Source organism: Eretmochelys imbricata, chromosome 3 (genome assembly GCF_965152235.1).
Source record: "Eretmochelys imbricata isolate rEreImb1 chromosome 3, rEreImb1.hap1, whole genome shotgun sequence".
Taxonomy (NCBI): Eukaryota; Metazoa; Chordata; order Testudines; family Cheloniidae; genus Eretmochelys; species Eretmochelys imbricata.
In genome coordinates this window covers 173,316,843-173,336,243 of record NC_135574.1, presented here as the reverse complement: position 1 = coordinate 173,336,243, position 19,401 = coordinate 173,316,843, and the positions used below count along the sequence as shown (strand labels likewise).

Sequence of the window (19,401 nt, the reverse complement as noted above, 5' to 3'; positions counted from 1 at the left end):
TTTGCTTAATTAGATTGCATACAGTATAAGTATTATGAGAAAAACAAACCCAATTCTTAAACAAGATTTTTAATTATGTTTAATATTTATATTGTTAAGGAAAAGTTAGCACATGTGACTCCATTTTGGTTTGGGGCCCACCACTGTCTAAAAGCAAGCACATCATGCACCAGGAGGAGTGTTCCTTAAATACTGCATTCCTGTGAAAATCCTCCTCCTTGTCTCCAGCCTGCCTTGACTCCCAGTATCTGTTCTTTGGCAGTCCCCAAACTCCCTATCTCCTGGCCTTTGATGTGAGGCCTCCCATCCTGATAATAAAAGTTACTGATGCATGGCTTTAGGACCATGCTGTGTAATTAACATACTAGTTTAGCATGAGGAATGCACCAAGCAGGGATAGGTGGTAGATAAGAAAAGGGTTCGTTTATTGGCTAAGGTTTCCGATGCCCGAGGGCAACATGCTTTGCTAAAAGTATATAACCTTTGTATAATCTGTATTCGGGGTCCCCTCCTGGCTAGCAGGGGGCATCACGCTCGAGCGTAATAAACTTGGTGTGTTTTGGGAACTCGGCAGTTGTGGACTTTGTTTATGTGCCTCAGCCTAGATTCGAACTGTGTGTGACCTACCAGGTGTAATTCGTCGCATTTGTGTGCGTGTCCTACCAGGTGTAATTCTCAGCAGTTGTGTGCGTGTCCTACCACGTGTAATTCGTAACAGTTTTGGCGACCACAAAGGAACTCTAGGCTCGCCCCAACAAGCGAGACTACACTCCTCCTCTCGGACAGCTCCAGCCGGCACAGGGTGAGTTCACCTTTGAGAACTCCGAGGAGGGGGTGTGTGAGCCGTCACTTAGGCGATAGGGTGGCACATTTGGTGTCCTTTTGGTAGCCCATTATGGGTTCTGGGCAAAGTGTAAGTAAGGGGACCCCTTTGGCTGAAATTCTCAAGAATTGGGGGAATATTTCTGGTACCCATGGGTTAGGTAAATAAAAAAAAAAGCTGTAATCTTGTGCGAGGTTAAATGGCCAGCACTAGCAACTCAAACACCTTTAAAATGGCCACCGGATGGTTCCTTTGCTGGGAAAAAGTTAACAGCACTTAGGAAAAGGCTGGAGAACAAAGCTCCAGCCCAGATGGATTATTGGTATGTATGGGACAACTGGGCTTATGCACGTGCGAAAGGACGTCCTCTTTCCTCCTCCTTTTCTTATTCATCTCGGGCGTCTCCAGCCCCGCTCTGTGCTATGCCTGCTTCTGCCCCTCCTCCGGCTTTCCCTCGGCTTTCTGACTTATGCCCGTCACTTCCTTGCTTGACAATTAGCCATGCTTTCTGTCCAGGTGACAAGCCTCATGGGGGGAGGACTCAGGTAGCCCTTGTAAGTGAGAATATTTAAGAAAAGAGACCAGGAGGGCTGGGGGCTAGTTAAGAAGCCCACCCTCCTTGTTAATTTGGTAGTGAAACAAAGCTGGTGCTCATGGAAGGGACAGTTCAGAGAGAAAAATAGGATCGGGCCCAAGTGGGCAGGCAACAGATAGAGAGATTGGAAAACAGGTTGGAAACTTGAAGATCATAGTGAAAAAAGAAGAGTAAATAATTACAGGAATGGAAAACGTAAATCCCGGAATAATACTTGGAATGGTAAAATCTAAGTTAATTGAGTGTCGTTTTGGGAAATAAGCAAGTGATTTAATAAAGAAAAGTAAGAAGTTAACTCTGTAGTTGCTGGAAAGAATTAAGCAGTTGAACTTTGTGAAATACTGGAAAGAAAAAGAATTCTTGGTTTCTTTGCAGCCGTTTTGGAAAAAATGGACCCTTTTCCAAAGAAATGCAATTATACAGTGCTACTTAATTAATATCTTATTAGGCTCCAAGGGACTACAATAGGTGGTGTCTTCCTTTTCAGGTCGCTGTGTGTTTGACAGCAGGAGTTAAAAGTAAAAGGCAATCAAAAGTCTGGTAAAGTTTATTGTGCCCTTTTTAAAGTAAGAATCTTTAAGCTGTGGATCCAAAAGCAAGCCGGAAAGCATTTGTTTTAATGTAAATTACCTAACTGATAAGGTAGAGGCCACTGAAACCTGGGCTGCCTATAAAACAAATACAAGAAAATATGGGTAATTCCTCTGTTTTGCCTGCAATTAACAAGGGTATTTGTATAAAAAGGAGATATTTTAAGCAATGACTGACTGCCCAAAAGGGGTAGATCTGTGGGTTTTTTTGTCTTTCAGAAAATCAGAGAAAACTGATGCCAGCTGAAAAGCAATTCAACATCTCATGAATTTACTGGCACAATAGGAATTCTGTTCTGTGTTCTATGTCCTGTCTTGTGGTGTTTGTCTTGTGGCCAGAATTGCTGTGTTTAATTTTTTCATAGGACAGTTTAGTTTAAAACTAAATAGAAGGGTTAAATCAAAATGCAGATACTTGTTTTATTCAACTTGGAATACAAAGTGTTTGGATAATATCAGAAAAATGTGATATACTGAAGTTTAATACATTTACTTAAGTAAAAAAAAATTTTTTTTTCATTGGCCAGATCTTTTAATTAAAAAAAATTGTTGTTAAAATTTGCACACCAACAGTCTTTGGAAGCAAGGACATGAAAGGTTAACCCACTCCCCATATTATACATGGGATCCTTCTGGCTACCTCAAATTTCTAGCCAGAGGGCTGGGGAGGGAGGAAAGCTATTGGACACCAGAGGTTGTACCAAGTGGACTCCTCAAAAGTGGGTGTGCTTGTCCTGGCTTGTTGCTCCAAAGCTCTGTAATAAAGTCATTTTCCTAAAAGGGTGTATGTGGCATACATTAAACAATAAGACTAAAGTGCTGTATAATGGGCAATGTATATGTGTTCCTTTTTAAACAAAGGTGTATGAGTAAAAAGTGAAAGTTTCCTTTGCAGGTTAATAACAGCCAAAAAGGGGAGAAGAAAGAAAACGGAAAAAAGCTAATTCAATGCTGTAGCTGGCAGGCTCGGTCCAAAGATAAGACACTGACCTGCCCAAGGACACTACTCACAGCTAGGATTTGGCTAACAGCGAAAAAAGAGGGGGGCTTGAATGTGCCCAAGCAGCTGTGAGATCTGCAACACACTGCCAGACATTAATGAAATGTGTTAGGTCTCTGTATTTACAGCTAAAAGAAGTCCTGCTTCAAGAATCCTGAGCAAACCTGCCATTTGTTAAAACCAGGTGACTGGGTCTACATAAAGGTCCATCAACAAAAGACTACTCTGGCCCCATGCTGGAAAGGCCCTTATTAAGTCCTGCTAACTACCAACACCGTTGTGAAGTGCCAAGGACTGACTGCCTGGACCCATGTTTCTTACTGCAAAAAGACCCCTCCACCTCGAGATGACTTCACTTCGACTACTGATTAGCCTGTCCCTCCTTCTGGGTTTTTTTTTCTTTCCTCCTTTTGGACAGTAGGAAAAAGGACAAGGTGAAGTGCTAGTAACCTCTCCCTTGTCCACTGACAGAGCTAACCTGCGTTCAGTATTTGCTAAAGAAACCAAAGCACTACAGGGTGACGTGCTAGTAACCTCTCCCCTGTATAATGCAAAACCATGACTGTTCCAAGAGAGAAGAAGGAACACCTGCTCTGCTGAAACCACCAAGATCCAAGGATTCCTGACTGCAAAAGACACTGAGAATTGGCCTTGGTGACAAAGACGGAGCATTGTACATTGGCAGGGAGGAAGTTGCGGGATGTATTCTTGGGAATGTGAAGTGAAGTGGTGGGGTGGGTTTATTCCAGAGGCTGGAATCTGTGCTTGTAGGCAAGTATGAATACCAAAAACGCCTTACAGCCACGAACATTACTCCCACCATCTGCCACCACTCCTTTTCAGGTAAAGGTTTCTGGATCCATCATAGCTATGTTAAGTTGGCGCTGGGACCCCCGCCTGACCCTGACAAGCCATTGGACGAGCCACTTCACGCATGAAAACCACGACCAACCCATGGACTAAGCTTTCCAGCTATTGGGACCTTTATAGCCCACCAGGACTTCTTGTGTTCCTGTGTATCGGACTTACATTGGTGGTGTTGTTTTTTGTATGGTATAAAGGAGGATGCCGACATTGGTATGGTTTGCCTGGGGGGGTTCCTCTCCCTATTCCCAAGTCCAGTACAAGGATGGGAGGGTGATAGCTTTTTAAATTTAACCCATGCCATAAAACAGGGTATAAATCGAACACGGTGTTGGATTTGTATTCATACGCCCACATATTTGGGTCAGGGGATCCCGTTGGTAGGTGTACCTAATCCCCTTAATCAAACACTCCAAACTAAGCTATGGGCAAACACTACATTTAACTGGAATGTTACGATCCAAAGATGGTCTATTGATATGGTGGCCCAGGGTAATTACGCTTTATGTGTGTCACGACGTAAGGGCACAGAAAATACAGTTTTTGTAGAAAATTTTGTGGGGTGTAAGGACACCACCCAAATCAGCTCTGGTGCGGAAGGCCCCTCCACCTACTCCAGGACCCCGTGGCCAGTCCCCAAGGGTCTGGCTGGTATTGGTTATGCAATCACACAGCCTATAAGGTTCTCCCAGCAGGATGGTGTGGTACATGTACCTTAGGGGCTATAGTACCCGCCATGACAGTACACCAGAACCTGACCCGGGGAGAAATCCGCAATCTAGTATGGAGGGACCGACGAAGTATTCCTTTAAACCCCTTTTCTCAACGGCCCAGAGGCTTTCACTCCTTTGTGCGTTGGTTTCTGCCATGGTTGGGAGTAAGCGAGCTGGAAAAAGCTATAGTTAACATTTCAGCTGCTTTGGAACTAATGGCAAATGCTACTGCAGATGCTCTATCTGCCCTTCAAAGTGAAGTCACTCAGCTATCCCAAACTACATTGCAAAACCATTTAGCCCTGGATTATCTTCTTGCAAACCAGGGCGGGGTTTGTACTCTGGTCAACTCAAGCTGTTGTGTATTTGTAAATCAGCCATAGGGTGGAAACTGACATCCACATCCTCAAGCAACAGGCAGCCCTATTCCACCACGTCAGCCTCGACAATACCAGCACCGGATTCCAGGAGGTCACCTCATGGCTACCGGATGTGGGGACTTGGGGACGGCGTATTTTGTATTTACTTTTTTTGACTGTTATTGTTTTTGAGTTATTTTTTGTATGCCTACAATGCTGCAGTATGTGCTGTCGGCAGTTGCTAACCCTGCAGCGCGGTTACTCAGCCCCGATATAGCTTACTGACGTAAAAAAAAAAAGGGAGGACTGTTAAGGAAAAGTTAGCACATGTGACTCCATTTTGGTTTGGGGCCCACGATTGTCTAAAAGCAAGCACATCATGCACCAGGAGGAGTGTTCCTTAGATACTGCATTCCTGTGAAAATCCTCCTCCTTGTCTCCAGCCTGCCTTGACTCCCAGTATCTGTTCTTTGGCAGTCCCCAAACTCCCTATCTCCTGGCCTTTGATGTGAGGCCTCCCATCCTGATAATAAAAGTTACTGATGCATGGCTTTAGGACCCTGCTGTGTAATTAACATACTAGTTTAGCATGAGGAATGCACCAAGCAGGGATAGGTGGTAGATAAGAAAAGGGTTTGTTTATTGGCTAAGGTTTCCGATGCCCGAGGGCAACATGCTTTGCTAAAAAGTATATAACCTTTGTATAATCTGTATTCGGGGTCCCCTCCTGGCTAGCAGGGGGGCACCACGCTCGAGCATAATAAACTTGGTGATTTTTGGGAACTCGGCAGTTGTGCTCTTTGTTTATGTGCCTCAGCCTAGATTCGAACTGTGCGTGACCTACCAGGTGTAATTCGCAGCAGTTGTGTGCGTGACCTACCAGGTGTAATTCGCAGCAGTTGTGTGCATGTTCTACCAGGTGTAATTCATAACAATATGTACTCTTAACTTAATGCATTTATTCATTTGTGTTATTAGAACAAAGCAAATGGGGCCCAACTGACTAATAAGTTTTGCTTTTACACTGGTTTAACTTGATTAAAATAAATGAAGTTACACCAGCATAAAACAAGAATAACAGATTAAATTTTACCGATCAAGATAAGAATGTCATATGCTTAAATTATAGAATACAGTTTAACAAATCATTAAGAGCCATAAAAAGAACCTGCATATAAATTCAGTAATAAATCGTGCCTAAAATGTTTATTGTATTAATTTAAATGCTACAGCTTTCAATCTAGATTCACAAAAAAATTGTCAGAATTTGTTTAGAATAATTTGATTGCCTCCAAGATTATTTTAAAATACTGTACCCATCTACCTGCACAGAATATCTGCAGAGATACAACCAGGGACCTTCAGCACCAAAAATACAGACCCTTACTGCTTGCATTGAAGAGTAATTCCATTAGCTGGCAGCAGCACTAGGCTCTTATTCTCTGTGGACCAGTCATAGAGCCAAGTGACATGCTGATTAAGTGTTTCAATACAATACACCTTTTTCAAAACATGGGAAAGTAGAAGCACACCCTTTTAACCATTACAAATTGGTGTCACATGCCTAATAAGCACAAACAAGTTTTTAAAGATGTCCATATTTCTTACCATCAAAGGAACAGAAAGTGAGAGTCACAATTTCAAACACTACATACCGAGTGTGGCAAACTGTAACTAAAGGTGGTGAGAACAAATATATCTGCATAAACTGATTTTGGAATTATAGCAGCCCCCAGTCTCTTCCTTGGTTCCCACATGCACTACCTTTTTCACCTGCTGAAGTTGGTATCCTGGCTCTGCTCTTCTGATTGAACCCCATCCTTAATTCCCTGGGCAGTTTCAATCCATCTCTCTCTCTCACACACACACACACACACACACGCACACCCTCCTATGCTTCCCCATCTTCATTTCCTAAATGTACGTTTTTAGGTTTGAGAGTTGGGTGCAGTCAGCAGATTCAGGAAAACTTAATTTTTCATCCAGTGGAACCAAATATATGTGAATGATTCAAAAAAATCTAAACCCTTCAGAAAGTCAAATCAGGAGACACTATACATTAACATGATCTCAACAAAATCACAACTACAACTCCATTAAACATCCTGAGGAGAATTCATCAAAACAGTGAATTCCTGTACACCACAGCACACAAACAAAATGTATGGCATTAACAGTCATCTGCGATATACTGGAGATTTGCATACTGGAGATTGCGTGCAAGAGATCCAAAGGTCATGCCCCTGACCAAAATCAGCCCTCAGCATTAAATGGGTGAAAGAAAAAGGGAACAAAAAAGAATCAAGGAATCTTGGAGATTTTTTTGTTTGTTTGACTGGGGTTTTGTTACTTGATTTTTATTCTTATTTCTTTTCTGAGTCAATTCTTGAAGCAGAGGATTGGTTGCACTGATGAATCACAATCTAAGACAAGGTCAGTCTTGACTTCTTGCCTATTCTACTCTTTAGGCAAGTACAGAGTCAAGAATGCCAGCCTATTAATTCAGTAGTCACGGCAACAACAGGAGTCGTAAACAAAGAATGGAAGACAGCTCAGCTATCATCTTTCTCTGAACATGTGTGTTAATGAATGAGGAACACATACAATTCCACCTTTCCCCTTACAATATAGTTAACTTACTCTTCCATAAACAAGAGATTCTTGCACTCTTAAGATGGGGTAACTTCTGAAAGAAAAATGAATCTTGGATCCAACTACAAGTATCTAATACCTCATCCTGCAGAGAAGACATAGCAGTAATTAGCAGAGAATAGGTAGGGATGTAATTCATGTTCTATACAAACATGCTCCATGGAGATAGAGAAGAGAAGGAAAATGACATTTCTTTCTGTCAAAAAGAGCCTTTCTATTCTTTCAGTAATGCAGTAAATACAGGCTTCCAAACCGATACAGGAAGCTTGGGAACATACATAATATTTTGAACCACTTGAAAGAGATGGGAGAAATCCACAGATTTCAGCATTTACAAAACTTATTCTTGCATGATAAAAATTAGGAAAATTAAAGAGGGAACTTGAAGAACAAATAGCCACGTACGTGAAAATAAATTCTTTAAGCACATCAGAAGCAGAAAGCAGTAGATCAACTGGATTACAAGAGAGTTAATGGAGGAACTAATGAGAATAAGGACACTGCAAAGAAGTTATAGGATTTCTTTTCATCAGTCTTCACAGAGAATTTTGGGGAGATACTTCCCTCAGATCTAGTCTTTTCATGTAATAAAGATGAAGTACTGTCAGAGAATGAAGTTTCAAAAGAGGTAGTGCTGAAACAAAGTTAATTAGTTAAAAAGACATAAAACACCAGGATCAGATGATATTTATCCAAGAGGATTTAAGAATGAATAAGCTGAGTTGTTATAAAACTCAACAAAGTTCCATTTTTCCAGTTCCAGCAGGCACCCCAACATGTACCTTGTGAAAAATTCCAGAATACATGGAACCAGGCAGCAGAAAATTGCACCATGGGATATCTGCCGAGAATGCTGCATGGTTACACTGAAGAAGCAAAGAGCTATGTGGGACATAATGATTAACAAGAGAAGTTCCTCAAGACAGCATAGCAAAGTGGTGAGGACACACACACTTCAGTTCAATATAGTTAATTCAGTGTACTTACAATGAACAAACTGATTTAACATCCACATGTAGACAAGCCTTCAGGGTACAATATTCAGATTTACAACACACATGGTATGTCTTGAGTACAGCACTTGGTGTGCACTTAAATCACAGAAAGAAGTGGAGTAAACAATATTTTTCAATATATTTCCCTTTGTCTTAACAAAAAACATTCCTAATTGTCAACTATGGACATGACAGAACTTCAGATACTTAAAATTAAACTATTTTAGAAAAGGGAGGAAAAGTATCTGAAAAATTAAAGAGTGAAAAGCACCTTTCCTCCACAACACATAGAAAACTCAACTGCCAAACCTTTTTTTAAAATGCATTTTAACAAGTCAACAAACAAAAGCATGAAGACAAAAGGCATTCAGAAGGACCAGAAAAAGATTAGCAGTACTCTGTAACTGTATAACAAAAAGTTTCCCCATTTTCCACAAACATAAGTCCTCGGTTTAATCAGTGGAGAAGAAAATATAATGATTATTTTACAGATATACTAAACATAAAGCAACAAGAAGGCTAAGTAAATCTACTGCCAAATAATATTTCCACATAGGAATCCAGAGAAAAAGCTAACAATTGACATGGACCATGATGAAGCTAGAGTTCTGGAAGTAACAGAAAGGAAGAGCAGGAAGGGTAAAGAATTACTTCTATGTGTAGTTTAACTAGCAAAGGATTAGCTATAACTTGCTAAATATCAGGATCAACTGACAAAGAGGACTGATAAATCTCAGCAGGATTATCATCTCAAAACTCCATATCAAACAAACGTTTGGCTTCTTTGTAAATCAGAAAAAAACCTCTTCTCTTCAATTTGAACCACAACTTAGTATGGTAAAGAAATGAAACAACAGCTTCTTTGTCCATGTACTCTTTTTTCAAGTACATAAATCTTAGAGCACAATGGAGCAGTCTCTGCTGGCTGAAGGATACCTGAGTTAGGTACCTTTGCCAAATCATTTTTTAAAATCTGCTTTGCTTTGGATTAAATTTACTTCTGCAAGGTTGGCCTGTACAAGGATCCCTTTACTACTTAAGCGACATATTGCCCCTCACTGAGCAGTAGCGGGAAGGGAGGAAGTCATCCTTTGTAATTTACTCATATCATATGCTTCAGATTTAAACCATTTCCCATTATATCTACATCCCTAAAACTTTCAGTAGGAATTCAAAACCTTTCAACAGGAATTCCAGAACCCATTCCTAAGGCACTTTTCAACAAATCCTTTGAAAAGGGACAACTATCAAGCCCCTCAATTCTGGACAGAAGGTCCAGAATCCTCTGATAATTTCTTTTCATACTATTTTCTACAAGTTCACATTTAGGAGAGAGAGAGAGATTATCTTTTACAAATGGCACTTAACATTCTTTGCAGAGATGCAACCTTTGCTGTGAATAGTTGAGATTATTCTTTCTAGTTTTGCATTTTAATATTTAGAGCAAATTACTGATCAATGGAAATAATTCTGCCAGAATAGTAACTCTTTTTTTTCTACTTGCTTAAAACCAGCCAGAAATTTAACAGTAAACACAGACTGTAAAAGTGAAAAAGTCAATATCATTAAATTTACTAATAAAAATAATTCTCCTGTTTGAAAGATAGATATCATGGCATATGGGAAAAGTAACATATTCAGAACCTATAATGTCTCATCTCCAGAACTATTCAATGTAAAATTAAAATTTAAGAATAAATTTCCCTTTCCATAAGAATACGTCAATTTGGAAACATGGCATTAAACAGTGCACTTATTTTACAAAACATATAGTAGTAAAACCAGCAAAAATTATTATTTACACTATATAAAAAAAAATCTTCCAGTAAAGCTACTGAAGTTGAATACTCAAAAAGAAAAGCTGCTAAAAACTAGTAGCTTGACAAAGACACAACTAAGAACAGAAAAAGTTTTCTACTTTAGTTGAAAGAACTACTTTACTTGTCTGCTCACTCCAGTCCCTATAATAGCTGCAAGAGATGAGACTGGGAGACAGTGGCTTCAAAGAAGTACACAGCCCTGAAGTCCTGTTCAACTCCCAAATTAAAAGCCAAATAGCCTCTATGATGAAAAAAAATTCTTCTTTCGTATCTAGCCTGCTAGAAAACTTCACCCGACCCCTTCCCTCCCTGATGAGTATCAAGCCACAGTGCTGCATGTATTTGTTACCCACAAACTAGATCACTGTAACTCACTGTATTTGAAACTGAAAGTGGAATTAACTGGAAAGACTTCAGTTTGTGCAGAGTACCCCTGCCCACCTTCACCATGGACTAGGCTTCCATAAACACACCGCCCTATGTTCTGGTCCCTCCACTGACTCCCAGTCTAATCTGCTGCCAACTCAATGCCTTAATTCCAATCTTCAAAGCCATAACAAACGAGTTCCCAGATACACTAGAGACAGCATCTTCAGTTATAAAAATGCCAAGACAGTTACACTCTACTAGGACAATCCAGATCACAAAGCCCACGATGAAATGTGGGAAAGTCCGAGATGCGGCACTCATCTGAAGGAATCCAGCTGCAGAACTAACCTCTAGCACAGATTAGACTAAACCAGAGTCTGGCCACATTTAGGTCATGCTGCAAGGGCTTCCCCTTTGACAGAGCTTTTCCACCACAACCAGAATATTAGCAACTCCACTTACCTTACTGCCACATCCCACATCACTCCCACCCCAAAAATCCTACCCTAAGTGTTCTTTCCTGTAGCCAGAAAAGGAAGAAGAGCTGAATATTTCATGAAGGACATCACTATGACAAACTATTAATCTGGGAGGCACTCAGTTACTAAAACGGATGGAGTCCAGTACAAAAACACAAAGACAGACAGGAACAGTGGGTCCACAGGAATGGGCCCTGAAGTAGTAACAATGCAGACAAACAGAATTTTATCGAAAAGAAAAAGAAGAAAGAAAGAAAAAGAAACTAAACCCACCCAAAACCCCACACACACTGACATCACACACACATCTTTACACTGAGAATAAACATCAGTAATTTCAATGCAGAGGATAATTCTTTTTAAAAGTTACATGCCTGAAAAGTGGCTTACTACTTTCATGCCATTTTTATTACAATACAATAATTTATTTAAAAGTAACACTGAAAGGAAAACTGTCAGACACCACATTCAATTAAGAATTCAACCAGAGCAGTACAAGTATTTGAGACACAGTGTGTAACAGGAACCCAGCCTTTGAAACGTAGCCATTTAAAGCTTTTAGGAACGATTTTTTGCTATGAAAAGAAAATGAACTGTGGTGGGAGATGGGGGAGGGGAAATGCAAAGCAGTGGCACATGGCAGGGGATAATTCTACTACAGCTGATCGTGCCTGGACAGAATAGGATGACTTGGGCTATGTTCTTGTACTTCACTACCCAGACAGACACTGTGGGTTATACTTACAATTTCCACTGTCATGATGTGTATAATTTGCTTTGTGCAGAATCCCATGATATGGTAGCAATTTCATCTCGATAACCCTGATAAGTCTGTGCTTGGAAGTGCCATGGCTTTTCCATTGGCTAGCCATCTAGAATTACTCTCTCAAGTTCATTTTAAGGTTGGGTCGTTTTATATTTTGTGTTCAACCCTGCAAATGTTTGCTGGATCAGGTCCTAATGTCCCCTGGGCAAAAAGAGACAGTGAACCTGCAGAAACAGCTATAGGAAGATAGGAATCTGTAGAGTGACAGACACACTATGGATGACACAGGAGCAGTGTTAACCAACTCCAGAAATATCTACATACAGCCCTTCCTCACAATCAGGGATGCTGGCGGCTCACAGTCGTCAAGTGAGGGAGACCTCAGAAGGTTGGCTAAGAATACGTGGGACTCCCAGGGTGGGAAAAGTGTCCTTCTTGGAAGAGAAGGCAAGAAAAGGGAATTGAAAAAAAGGAACCTTCCTTGGGGGAAAAGATATGAAAACGAGAGGTAGGAGACCCTGAATGAAGGGAGAAGGGAAAGAGAGAGAGGTAAAATGATGCTCTGTGGCAGCTGACAACTATGATGCAGTTGTGCTGTGCACAGCAGAAACTATCCTTGGTCTTTAGCAGCCCCTTATGGGCTGCTCTTCTGCAACCTTCAGGCAGCTACCTCCCAGCTCTATACCCTGCAGCTGCCTCCTGCTAAAAATACAGAGTGCAGTACTGTGCTCGGCATACAAAGGGAAAATGGTTTACATACCATGTCAAAGTTGGACTCTGGGGTGGAGAAGGGCCAGAATGGGGGGAAGGAGGAAATTTCAGTGAGAAATTTTCAAATAAGCCAGGAGTCTGGCAACTGCTGGAGGATTCTACTTTCCTCTGCTTTTCTCTCCTTCCCTTCTAAGGATCTAAGCTACAATTTACCAGAATAAGTATGACACCCTGCAGTAGAAGGGGGCCTAGTGGCCTTCACAGCTCCAGCTTATTAGAACTGGCTCTGGCAAAACGTTTTACACATTGGCAACTATGGGAAACCTCCTCCCCAGCCCCATGGGAGATCAGTTAGCAGTGACGAGGCTCAGGAGAAGAGCAAACAAGTATCACATTGAAAAGTTATCAGTGTTCTCTTCACCCAATCTCGGCTTTGTATTGGGAGAATAACAATTTGTAAAGTTATGAATCAAGCTCCTGTCAGATGTCTGGAAGATCACTTCAATCTATACATGACAAAAAGATTCTGCTGAAGCCACCACTCTAAATAAAATAGTCTCCAAGATCTTTAGTCCAACTCCTCCAACTAGGTCATAGCATATCTGAATACACAATTTGATCCATTTTGATAGCCCTTGAACTGATATAGCTTGGCCTTTAAACTTTTTGCCAAAAGCCACAAGCAACCTGGTGAACTTTCTTAAGTATTTAGTCCTGTCAAGATAATAGTGACAACCCTTTAAACATACAGGATGTGCAATGGGCTTTCCTGGGAAGATCCTACAGCTTGGGGGAAAACATGTAGATGAAAATCCAAGACTACTTAAGTCAAAATATTAGATAGGGTCACAGCAGTACATTATTCTTACGAAAGGCAGCATACAGAGGTTCTGCCATCAAAGTGTGCAGTCCTGCAACTCTGCTGGCTGATGTTATTGCCATGAGAAATAAAAACCTTCAATAAAAAGTGCAATAAAGACATCACAAGCCATCACTACAGGCAGGACTGTATTACAACATATGGAAGAGAACTGGCTATTCAAACCAGTGGAAAGACAGAAATTAGGAAAGACTATACACTAATAAATAATAATAATACCACATAGCTCTTATATAGCACTTTTCATCAGTAGAAATCAAAGAATCTAAAAATGTGTGTTTTCCATTAGCTTTCCTCCCCCTGCTTTATCTTCCTTTCTTCCTTAGCTGAGACAGAGAGAGGTGAAGTGACGTGGCCAAGGTCAGCCAGCAGGCCAGTGGCAGTGCCAGGAGTAGAAACCAAGTTTCCTGAAACTCAGTCCACTGATCTATCCACTGCCTGATTCAAGTTAAAGTTCTATAATGCCCAATTCAAAGGATGAGTGCACACACTCCTCCCCCAATGATCAGCTGCTCTAAAACAGTCCGTGGTCAAGCAGCAGTGCACACAAGTCTCACAGTGGAGCCCTATTAGTTTGTTTATCCTTTTAATAAAATCCTCTCTCACAGGGAAGGGAGGAACTCCACTTAAAGAAATTTCAACTAAACTGCTCTTTGCTGGAGGTATTTACATTTTGTTCCTGGAAAAATATTCTGGGAGTTTAGAGAGCCCCTCTCCCTGCCGCCTTCCCTCCCCCACACACACACTCACTCTTCGAAATGACAAGTATGAGCTATTCAGTGCAAACTGATTCAGTCCAAAGGCAAAACAACTGGATCAAAGTATTTTTTTAGCCCTAGGGACAAGTCATCTCTGGTAGGCATCATTTAATATTACCCAGAGAAGAAGAAAACCTGCCAGGAAATCATCCCAACATTCCCATATGGAATTCTGAAAGCTCCCTCCAGCACAAAATAGTGCTTCATTGATTTACATTGGCCAATCTGAAAGGTATGCAAAAGATAAAACAAAAGTAAACATGAGCTTTACAATGTATTTACTTCTAATAAATTAAAGTGTAATTAACATAAGCAAAGATGTGTGTCTGTTTACAGTATAAGATTTTTAAGTTGATTGTGTCTCTTTAGGATAATATAGTAACTAATAATTTTATTAGTGAAAAAAATACCGTTTACCAAATATAAAATATCATTTGAAGTGATGATACAGAAGAAGGTGCAAGTACAAGCACACGAATATCAAATTTGAGAATCGGGCGAGCCTGATGCTTCTCTGACACTGTCCTATGCTGGCAGAAATGTGACTTGGGTTTGGGAATAACCTTAAAACTCATGCCTGAAACTAGCAAAGTCTAGGAGACATCGAGTAGAGACAGCCTTACAGAGCTGATAATGGAGAGCAAAGGAAATTTGATGAAGAAGCGTTAAGAAATGAATCTCTAGCGTTCCCTGAAACAGATGGCATGCAGAGTAAATATTGTATTTGCCATGATTACATTGCTAACAGCAGCAAACACTCTATTCAATGGGTAAGACTTACTGAGGCTATATAGCACTGCTGAATATAAAAATGGAAAATTAACAAAAATTGGGTAGTCTCTTTGGGCTCAAGTTTAAGATTGAGAGTAATTTGATATTTGGCTTTATACCTAACTGCTATTTTAAGATAACCAGCATGCATTTTTTAGTAAACTAGCAAAATGTCATAGTTAATGAAGGTCACTTGTTTGTATAGATCTTAGTTCCCAAGAGCAACTTCAATTTAAAGGTACAAGTCAAACAGAAATGAGTTTTATAATTTCAGTGAGTCAGGCTCTCCAGAATATTCTCCTCTGTGCATGGAACACAAAGTCCTAAACCCACAGCAGGTCTAATTAGGGGCTTTAGAACAAGCATCACTTCAGGGATGCTTAAGTTACTGTTTCACTGATGCCTGTTGAGGTGAGTACAAGTTATAGGTGTGTAGAAAATCAAACAAGTCAGAGAAAGGAGGATAAAGCAGGGAAGTGGGAGGGGAGAAAAGAGAAATACAGTACATGGAAGAGTTTACTGCTTTGGCAACTCATTACAATATTGAAGAGACTTCTAGAAACTTGCTAACAGCTCTTGCAGGGTGTTTTTTTTTTTGTTTTTTTGTTTTTGTTTTTTTTACAGATTCTTGTGTCAGAGCCAGTCTGCTGGCAATTTCATAAAATGTACAAACCCTCCCTGCAGAAATTGGCTACTTTTATCTGTCTTCATTGTACTTTTCTAAAAAGCTTCCAAATTAGTATTATAGAGTTTTCTGAAAATCATGTTATTATAAATAAAACTGAATACAAATTTACTGTAACTACAAAAAAACACCAACTTTACGAGATTTATTTGTAAATGATGTCAGGTCATTAAATGTTTTTACTAAGATTTAAAAAGTCAAGTAATTTACTCAATTTTGTTATACTTTTATCAGCTTTTATTTACATAATGGAGAATTTAACAACACAACAAAAAGTTAATGGGAAAATTAAACACATTCTTAGATTTGCATTCCGCTGTGCTCAATCCATGCCTATTTTACTGAAGCTTTCTAGCTCTGGCAACTCAATGAGTCCCAATGAAAACTGGAGAGGTTGTTTAATATAATGATCAACTAAGATTAAGCTCTGACACAGTTTACTTGTAAACTTATCTCTAGATACACACAAATATTGGAAGAATAAATCATGAGTTTCAGATTTGATTCCTGTGCAAGAGTTGAAAAGTACTTGAATCTTAAAACTGGAATGACAGTTACCTTAAAGAGACACTATACTCAGGATAAAAGACACTTGTGTATTGAACCCAAGTCCCAGTTTCCTCTTCTGTAATCCTTTTGCAGTCTTCTGCTGAAAAGAGACTGAACGATGCAAACCTTCTTATAGACACTTGTTGAAGATGCACATCCTCCAAGTGATTTTTCTTCAGAACCTTTGAAATTAAGGATAAAGTATTAAAGATTAAGTATACAGCTCACAAGAAAATGTCCAATTGGGGGCTTATCTCACTGGAGAGGTAAGTCTGGAATCAACGGGAATAGCTAAGCAGCAAACAGTATAATCGGTCTTGAAATGCAAAGCAAAAGCAAGGCAGCACTGCAGTCTTGTTCTTCAGCTCTGAAAAGAGACTGTAAAAATGGCAGTGTGGGATGCTGAATATATTAGGTTTCAATATTTCCAGAGCAAATGTGGTCACTTTACAAAAAACAAACATTGATTGCTTTTCTAATTGCCAGTTCAGGAAACTTATCCTGAGATCCGAGAATTAAATTGGGTTCTTTCCTTTTCCCACATCATCACCGTTACAAAATCTTTCACAGACCAAATACTGCCCTCAGTGACTTCTGAGCAATTCACTGCCTTCAAAGGGTTTCCACAGCTATAATTAAATTCCTATAAATGGAATTAAATGGAACTTAACAAACAAGTGGATAAAGAGCAAAAAGGGGGAGAAGAAGAAAAAAGTATTTTAATTTACCAAAGTAAATGGATATTGCTCTGAATACTCAACGGATTTATTATTTGGATATAATCAGGTGCCATTTTTATATGCTAAATTTTCAGACTAGAACTACACAAAGTAAAATGATAACACACACCTCAACTAAGTCAATAATCTTCTGCAGAAGGTTGTAGTGAAATCCTTGCTCATTGGGCTTGTCTACAGTAGTAAAAATATGGACCAGCAATTCTCCATTGGTGTACCTTAACCTGTTAAGCAATATTATAAGCTGCAGCAGTGACAGGTTGCAGGCATTTTTACAATAGCATTGTCTAATATTGCACTGAGGACACTAGTTGGTAGTTCACTGTCTACACTACAGCTTTTACCACTTTTACTGACAAAGGTTGGGTAAGTTCATCAGCAAATTACAGATCCCAGTTTTCCCAGTGCGGATGTGCCTGCTCTAAAACATAAAGGGAGCGTGACGGCTGCCATAAAGGAGACAGTAGAATTAAAACACAAATTTTACTTTATCAGTGTTAATACCTTCTTCATATGAGGTAACCGTGTAATACTTAAAGAGAAAAAATAATCAGAACAGCTTAACAGCTAAAGAAAACTGTCAAGACTGGTTTTCAGAAAAGTCTAGATTTTATGGGAAAGCAAAAGCAAAAAGAAAAGGAGTACTTGTGGCACCTTAGCGAATAACCAATTTATTTGAGCATAAGCTTTCGTGAGCTACAGCTCACTTCATCGGATGCATACTATGGAAAGTCATCCGATGAAGTGAGCTGTAGCTCACGAAAGCTTATGCTCAAATAAATTGGTTAGTCTCTAAGGTGCCACAAGTACTCCTTTTCTTTTTGCAAATACAGACTAACACGGCTGTTGCTCTGAAACCTGTCATTATGCAAAAGCAAATCATTACTAACAGAATGAGAAAACAGTATGAAAACACTGCTCTGTTTTCCATTCTTTGGTCTACAGAGACATATCATTTCCTCTAATCATTCTGTAAAATACATTCTCTAAGCTAGCTGAACACCCACTCCTTGAAGACATTTTTTTAACTGTAAATTATGTCTTCTCATCAAACTAGAACTAAAATCAAGCAGAGCTCTGAAAATCAAAAACATAATGGAAGGACAGATTTTTTAAGAATCTGAATGTAATTAAAGAAAATGTAGACTAAAGGGAGAACATGTGGTATTGTTATATTTCACCCATGTATTTTTCAAAAGACTCCGGGTTTCTTTTCTTAAGTCAACTCCCGGAAGCATCAAAATTGTGTTACAAATCACAAAGATATAGTATTGCTATTGTAGAACTGTAGACAAAAACAAATCTATCTAGAACTAGTCATGATAACATTTTGAAAGGTTGAAAGACAGTTTTCTCTGTTTTCATGATGCCCTCCAAGTGAACTTCAAGGCTCACTTACTTACCATATAATGCCATTTTAAATGAATACCCTCCCAAGGAATAATATAACTAGCACACCATAGAGCAAAGCAAATGAGAAATGGTCACTAAGGAAACAGACATATACAAGAAAGAAAAAAGTTGATCCAGAGCTATAATCTAAACTATTTGAGCTGTAGCTCACGAAAGCTCATGCTCAAATAAATTGGTTAGTCTCTAAGGTGCCACAAGTACTCCTTTTCTTTTTGCTAAACTATTTGATTACTCGACTGTAATCAAAGTGGATAAACGTTTAAAATTTGGCTGGAAACAGTTTAAGTAATACAGCTTTTTAAAAAATTTCAGTCCCAATGACGCCTGAAAAAAAGGCTTCATTAACAAATCTCATTTATGTCAAACTAAAAAAAAATATGCTTCTGTATATGTATATATGGGTACATATATAATAAAACAAAATTCTTACAAAATAAATCATGAAATTACCCTCATCCAATCATGTGAATGAACAAAAAAAATGTACTTAAGGGACAAGTTTTTAAAAAAATCAGACTTTTTAAAAAAATATTTATCATTAGAATAACTAACTGAGATTGCAGAATTTTTTAGTATGTTTACTCTGTGGATTTGACAACATTTTGTTTATAGTTAGTTTCCAGTTTCCCTGTATAGTCAGGAACTCATTTTCCCCTTTTTGTCTGTGTGAGCCTTTCACACAAGAACAGGAGAGATAAAAACATTTTATAAAATAAAAAATCATTATAAAATCCACAAAAATTGGCAGAGGGACTTATGGATAGGTGTAGTACTTAAAAATAGTTTTAACCTTTTTTAAAATACTGACTGATTTCAAGTTAATATTGCCTCCTAAATCCTTAGAGAGACAAGGGTGGGTGAGGGAATATCTT

The 19,401-nt window shown here is 39.2% G+C and overlaps 1 protein-coding gene across 1 annotated transcript in view; it reads right to left on the bottom strand.

The window, feature by feature from the left end:
- CAMKMT (calmodulin-lysine N-methyltransferase) overlaps nucleotides 1-19,401 on the bottom strand; it is a 341,515-nt gene that overhangs the window by 313,279 nt on the left and 8,835 nt on the right. The window contains exon 2 of the mRNA XM_077813858.1: nucleotides 16,389-16,561. Coding sequence (XP_077669984.1) covers nucleotides 16,389-16,561 — 173 coding nt within the window. The remainder of the gene's footprint in view (nucleotides 1-16,388; nucleotides 16,562-19,401) is intronic.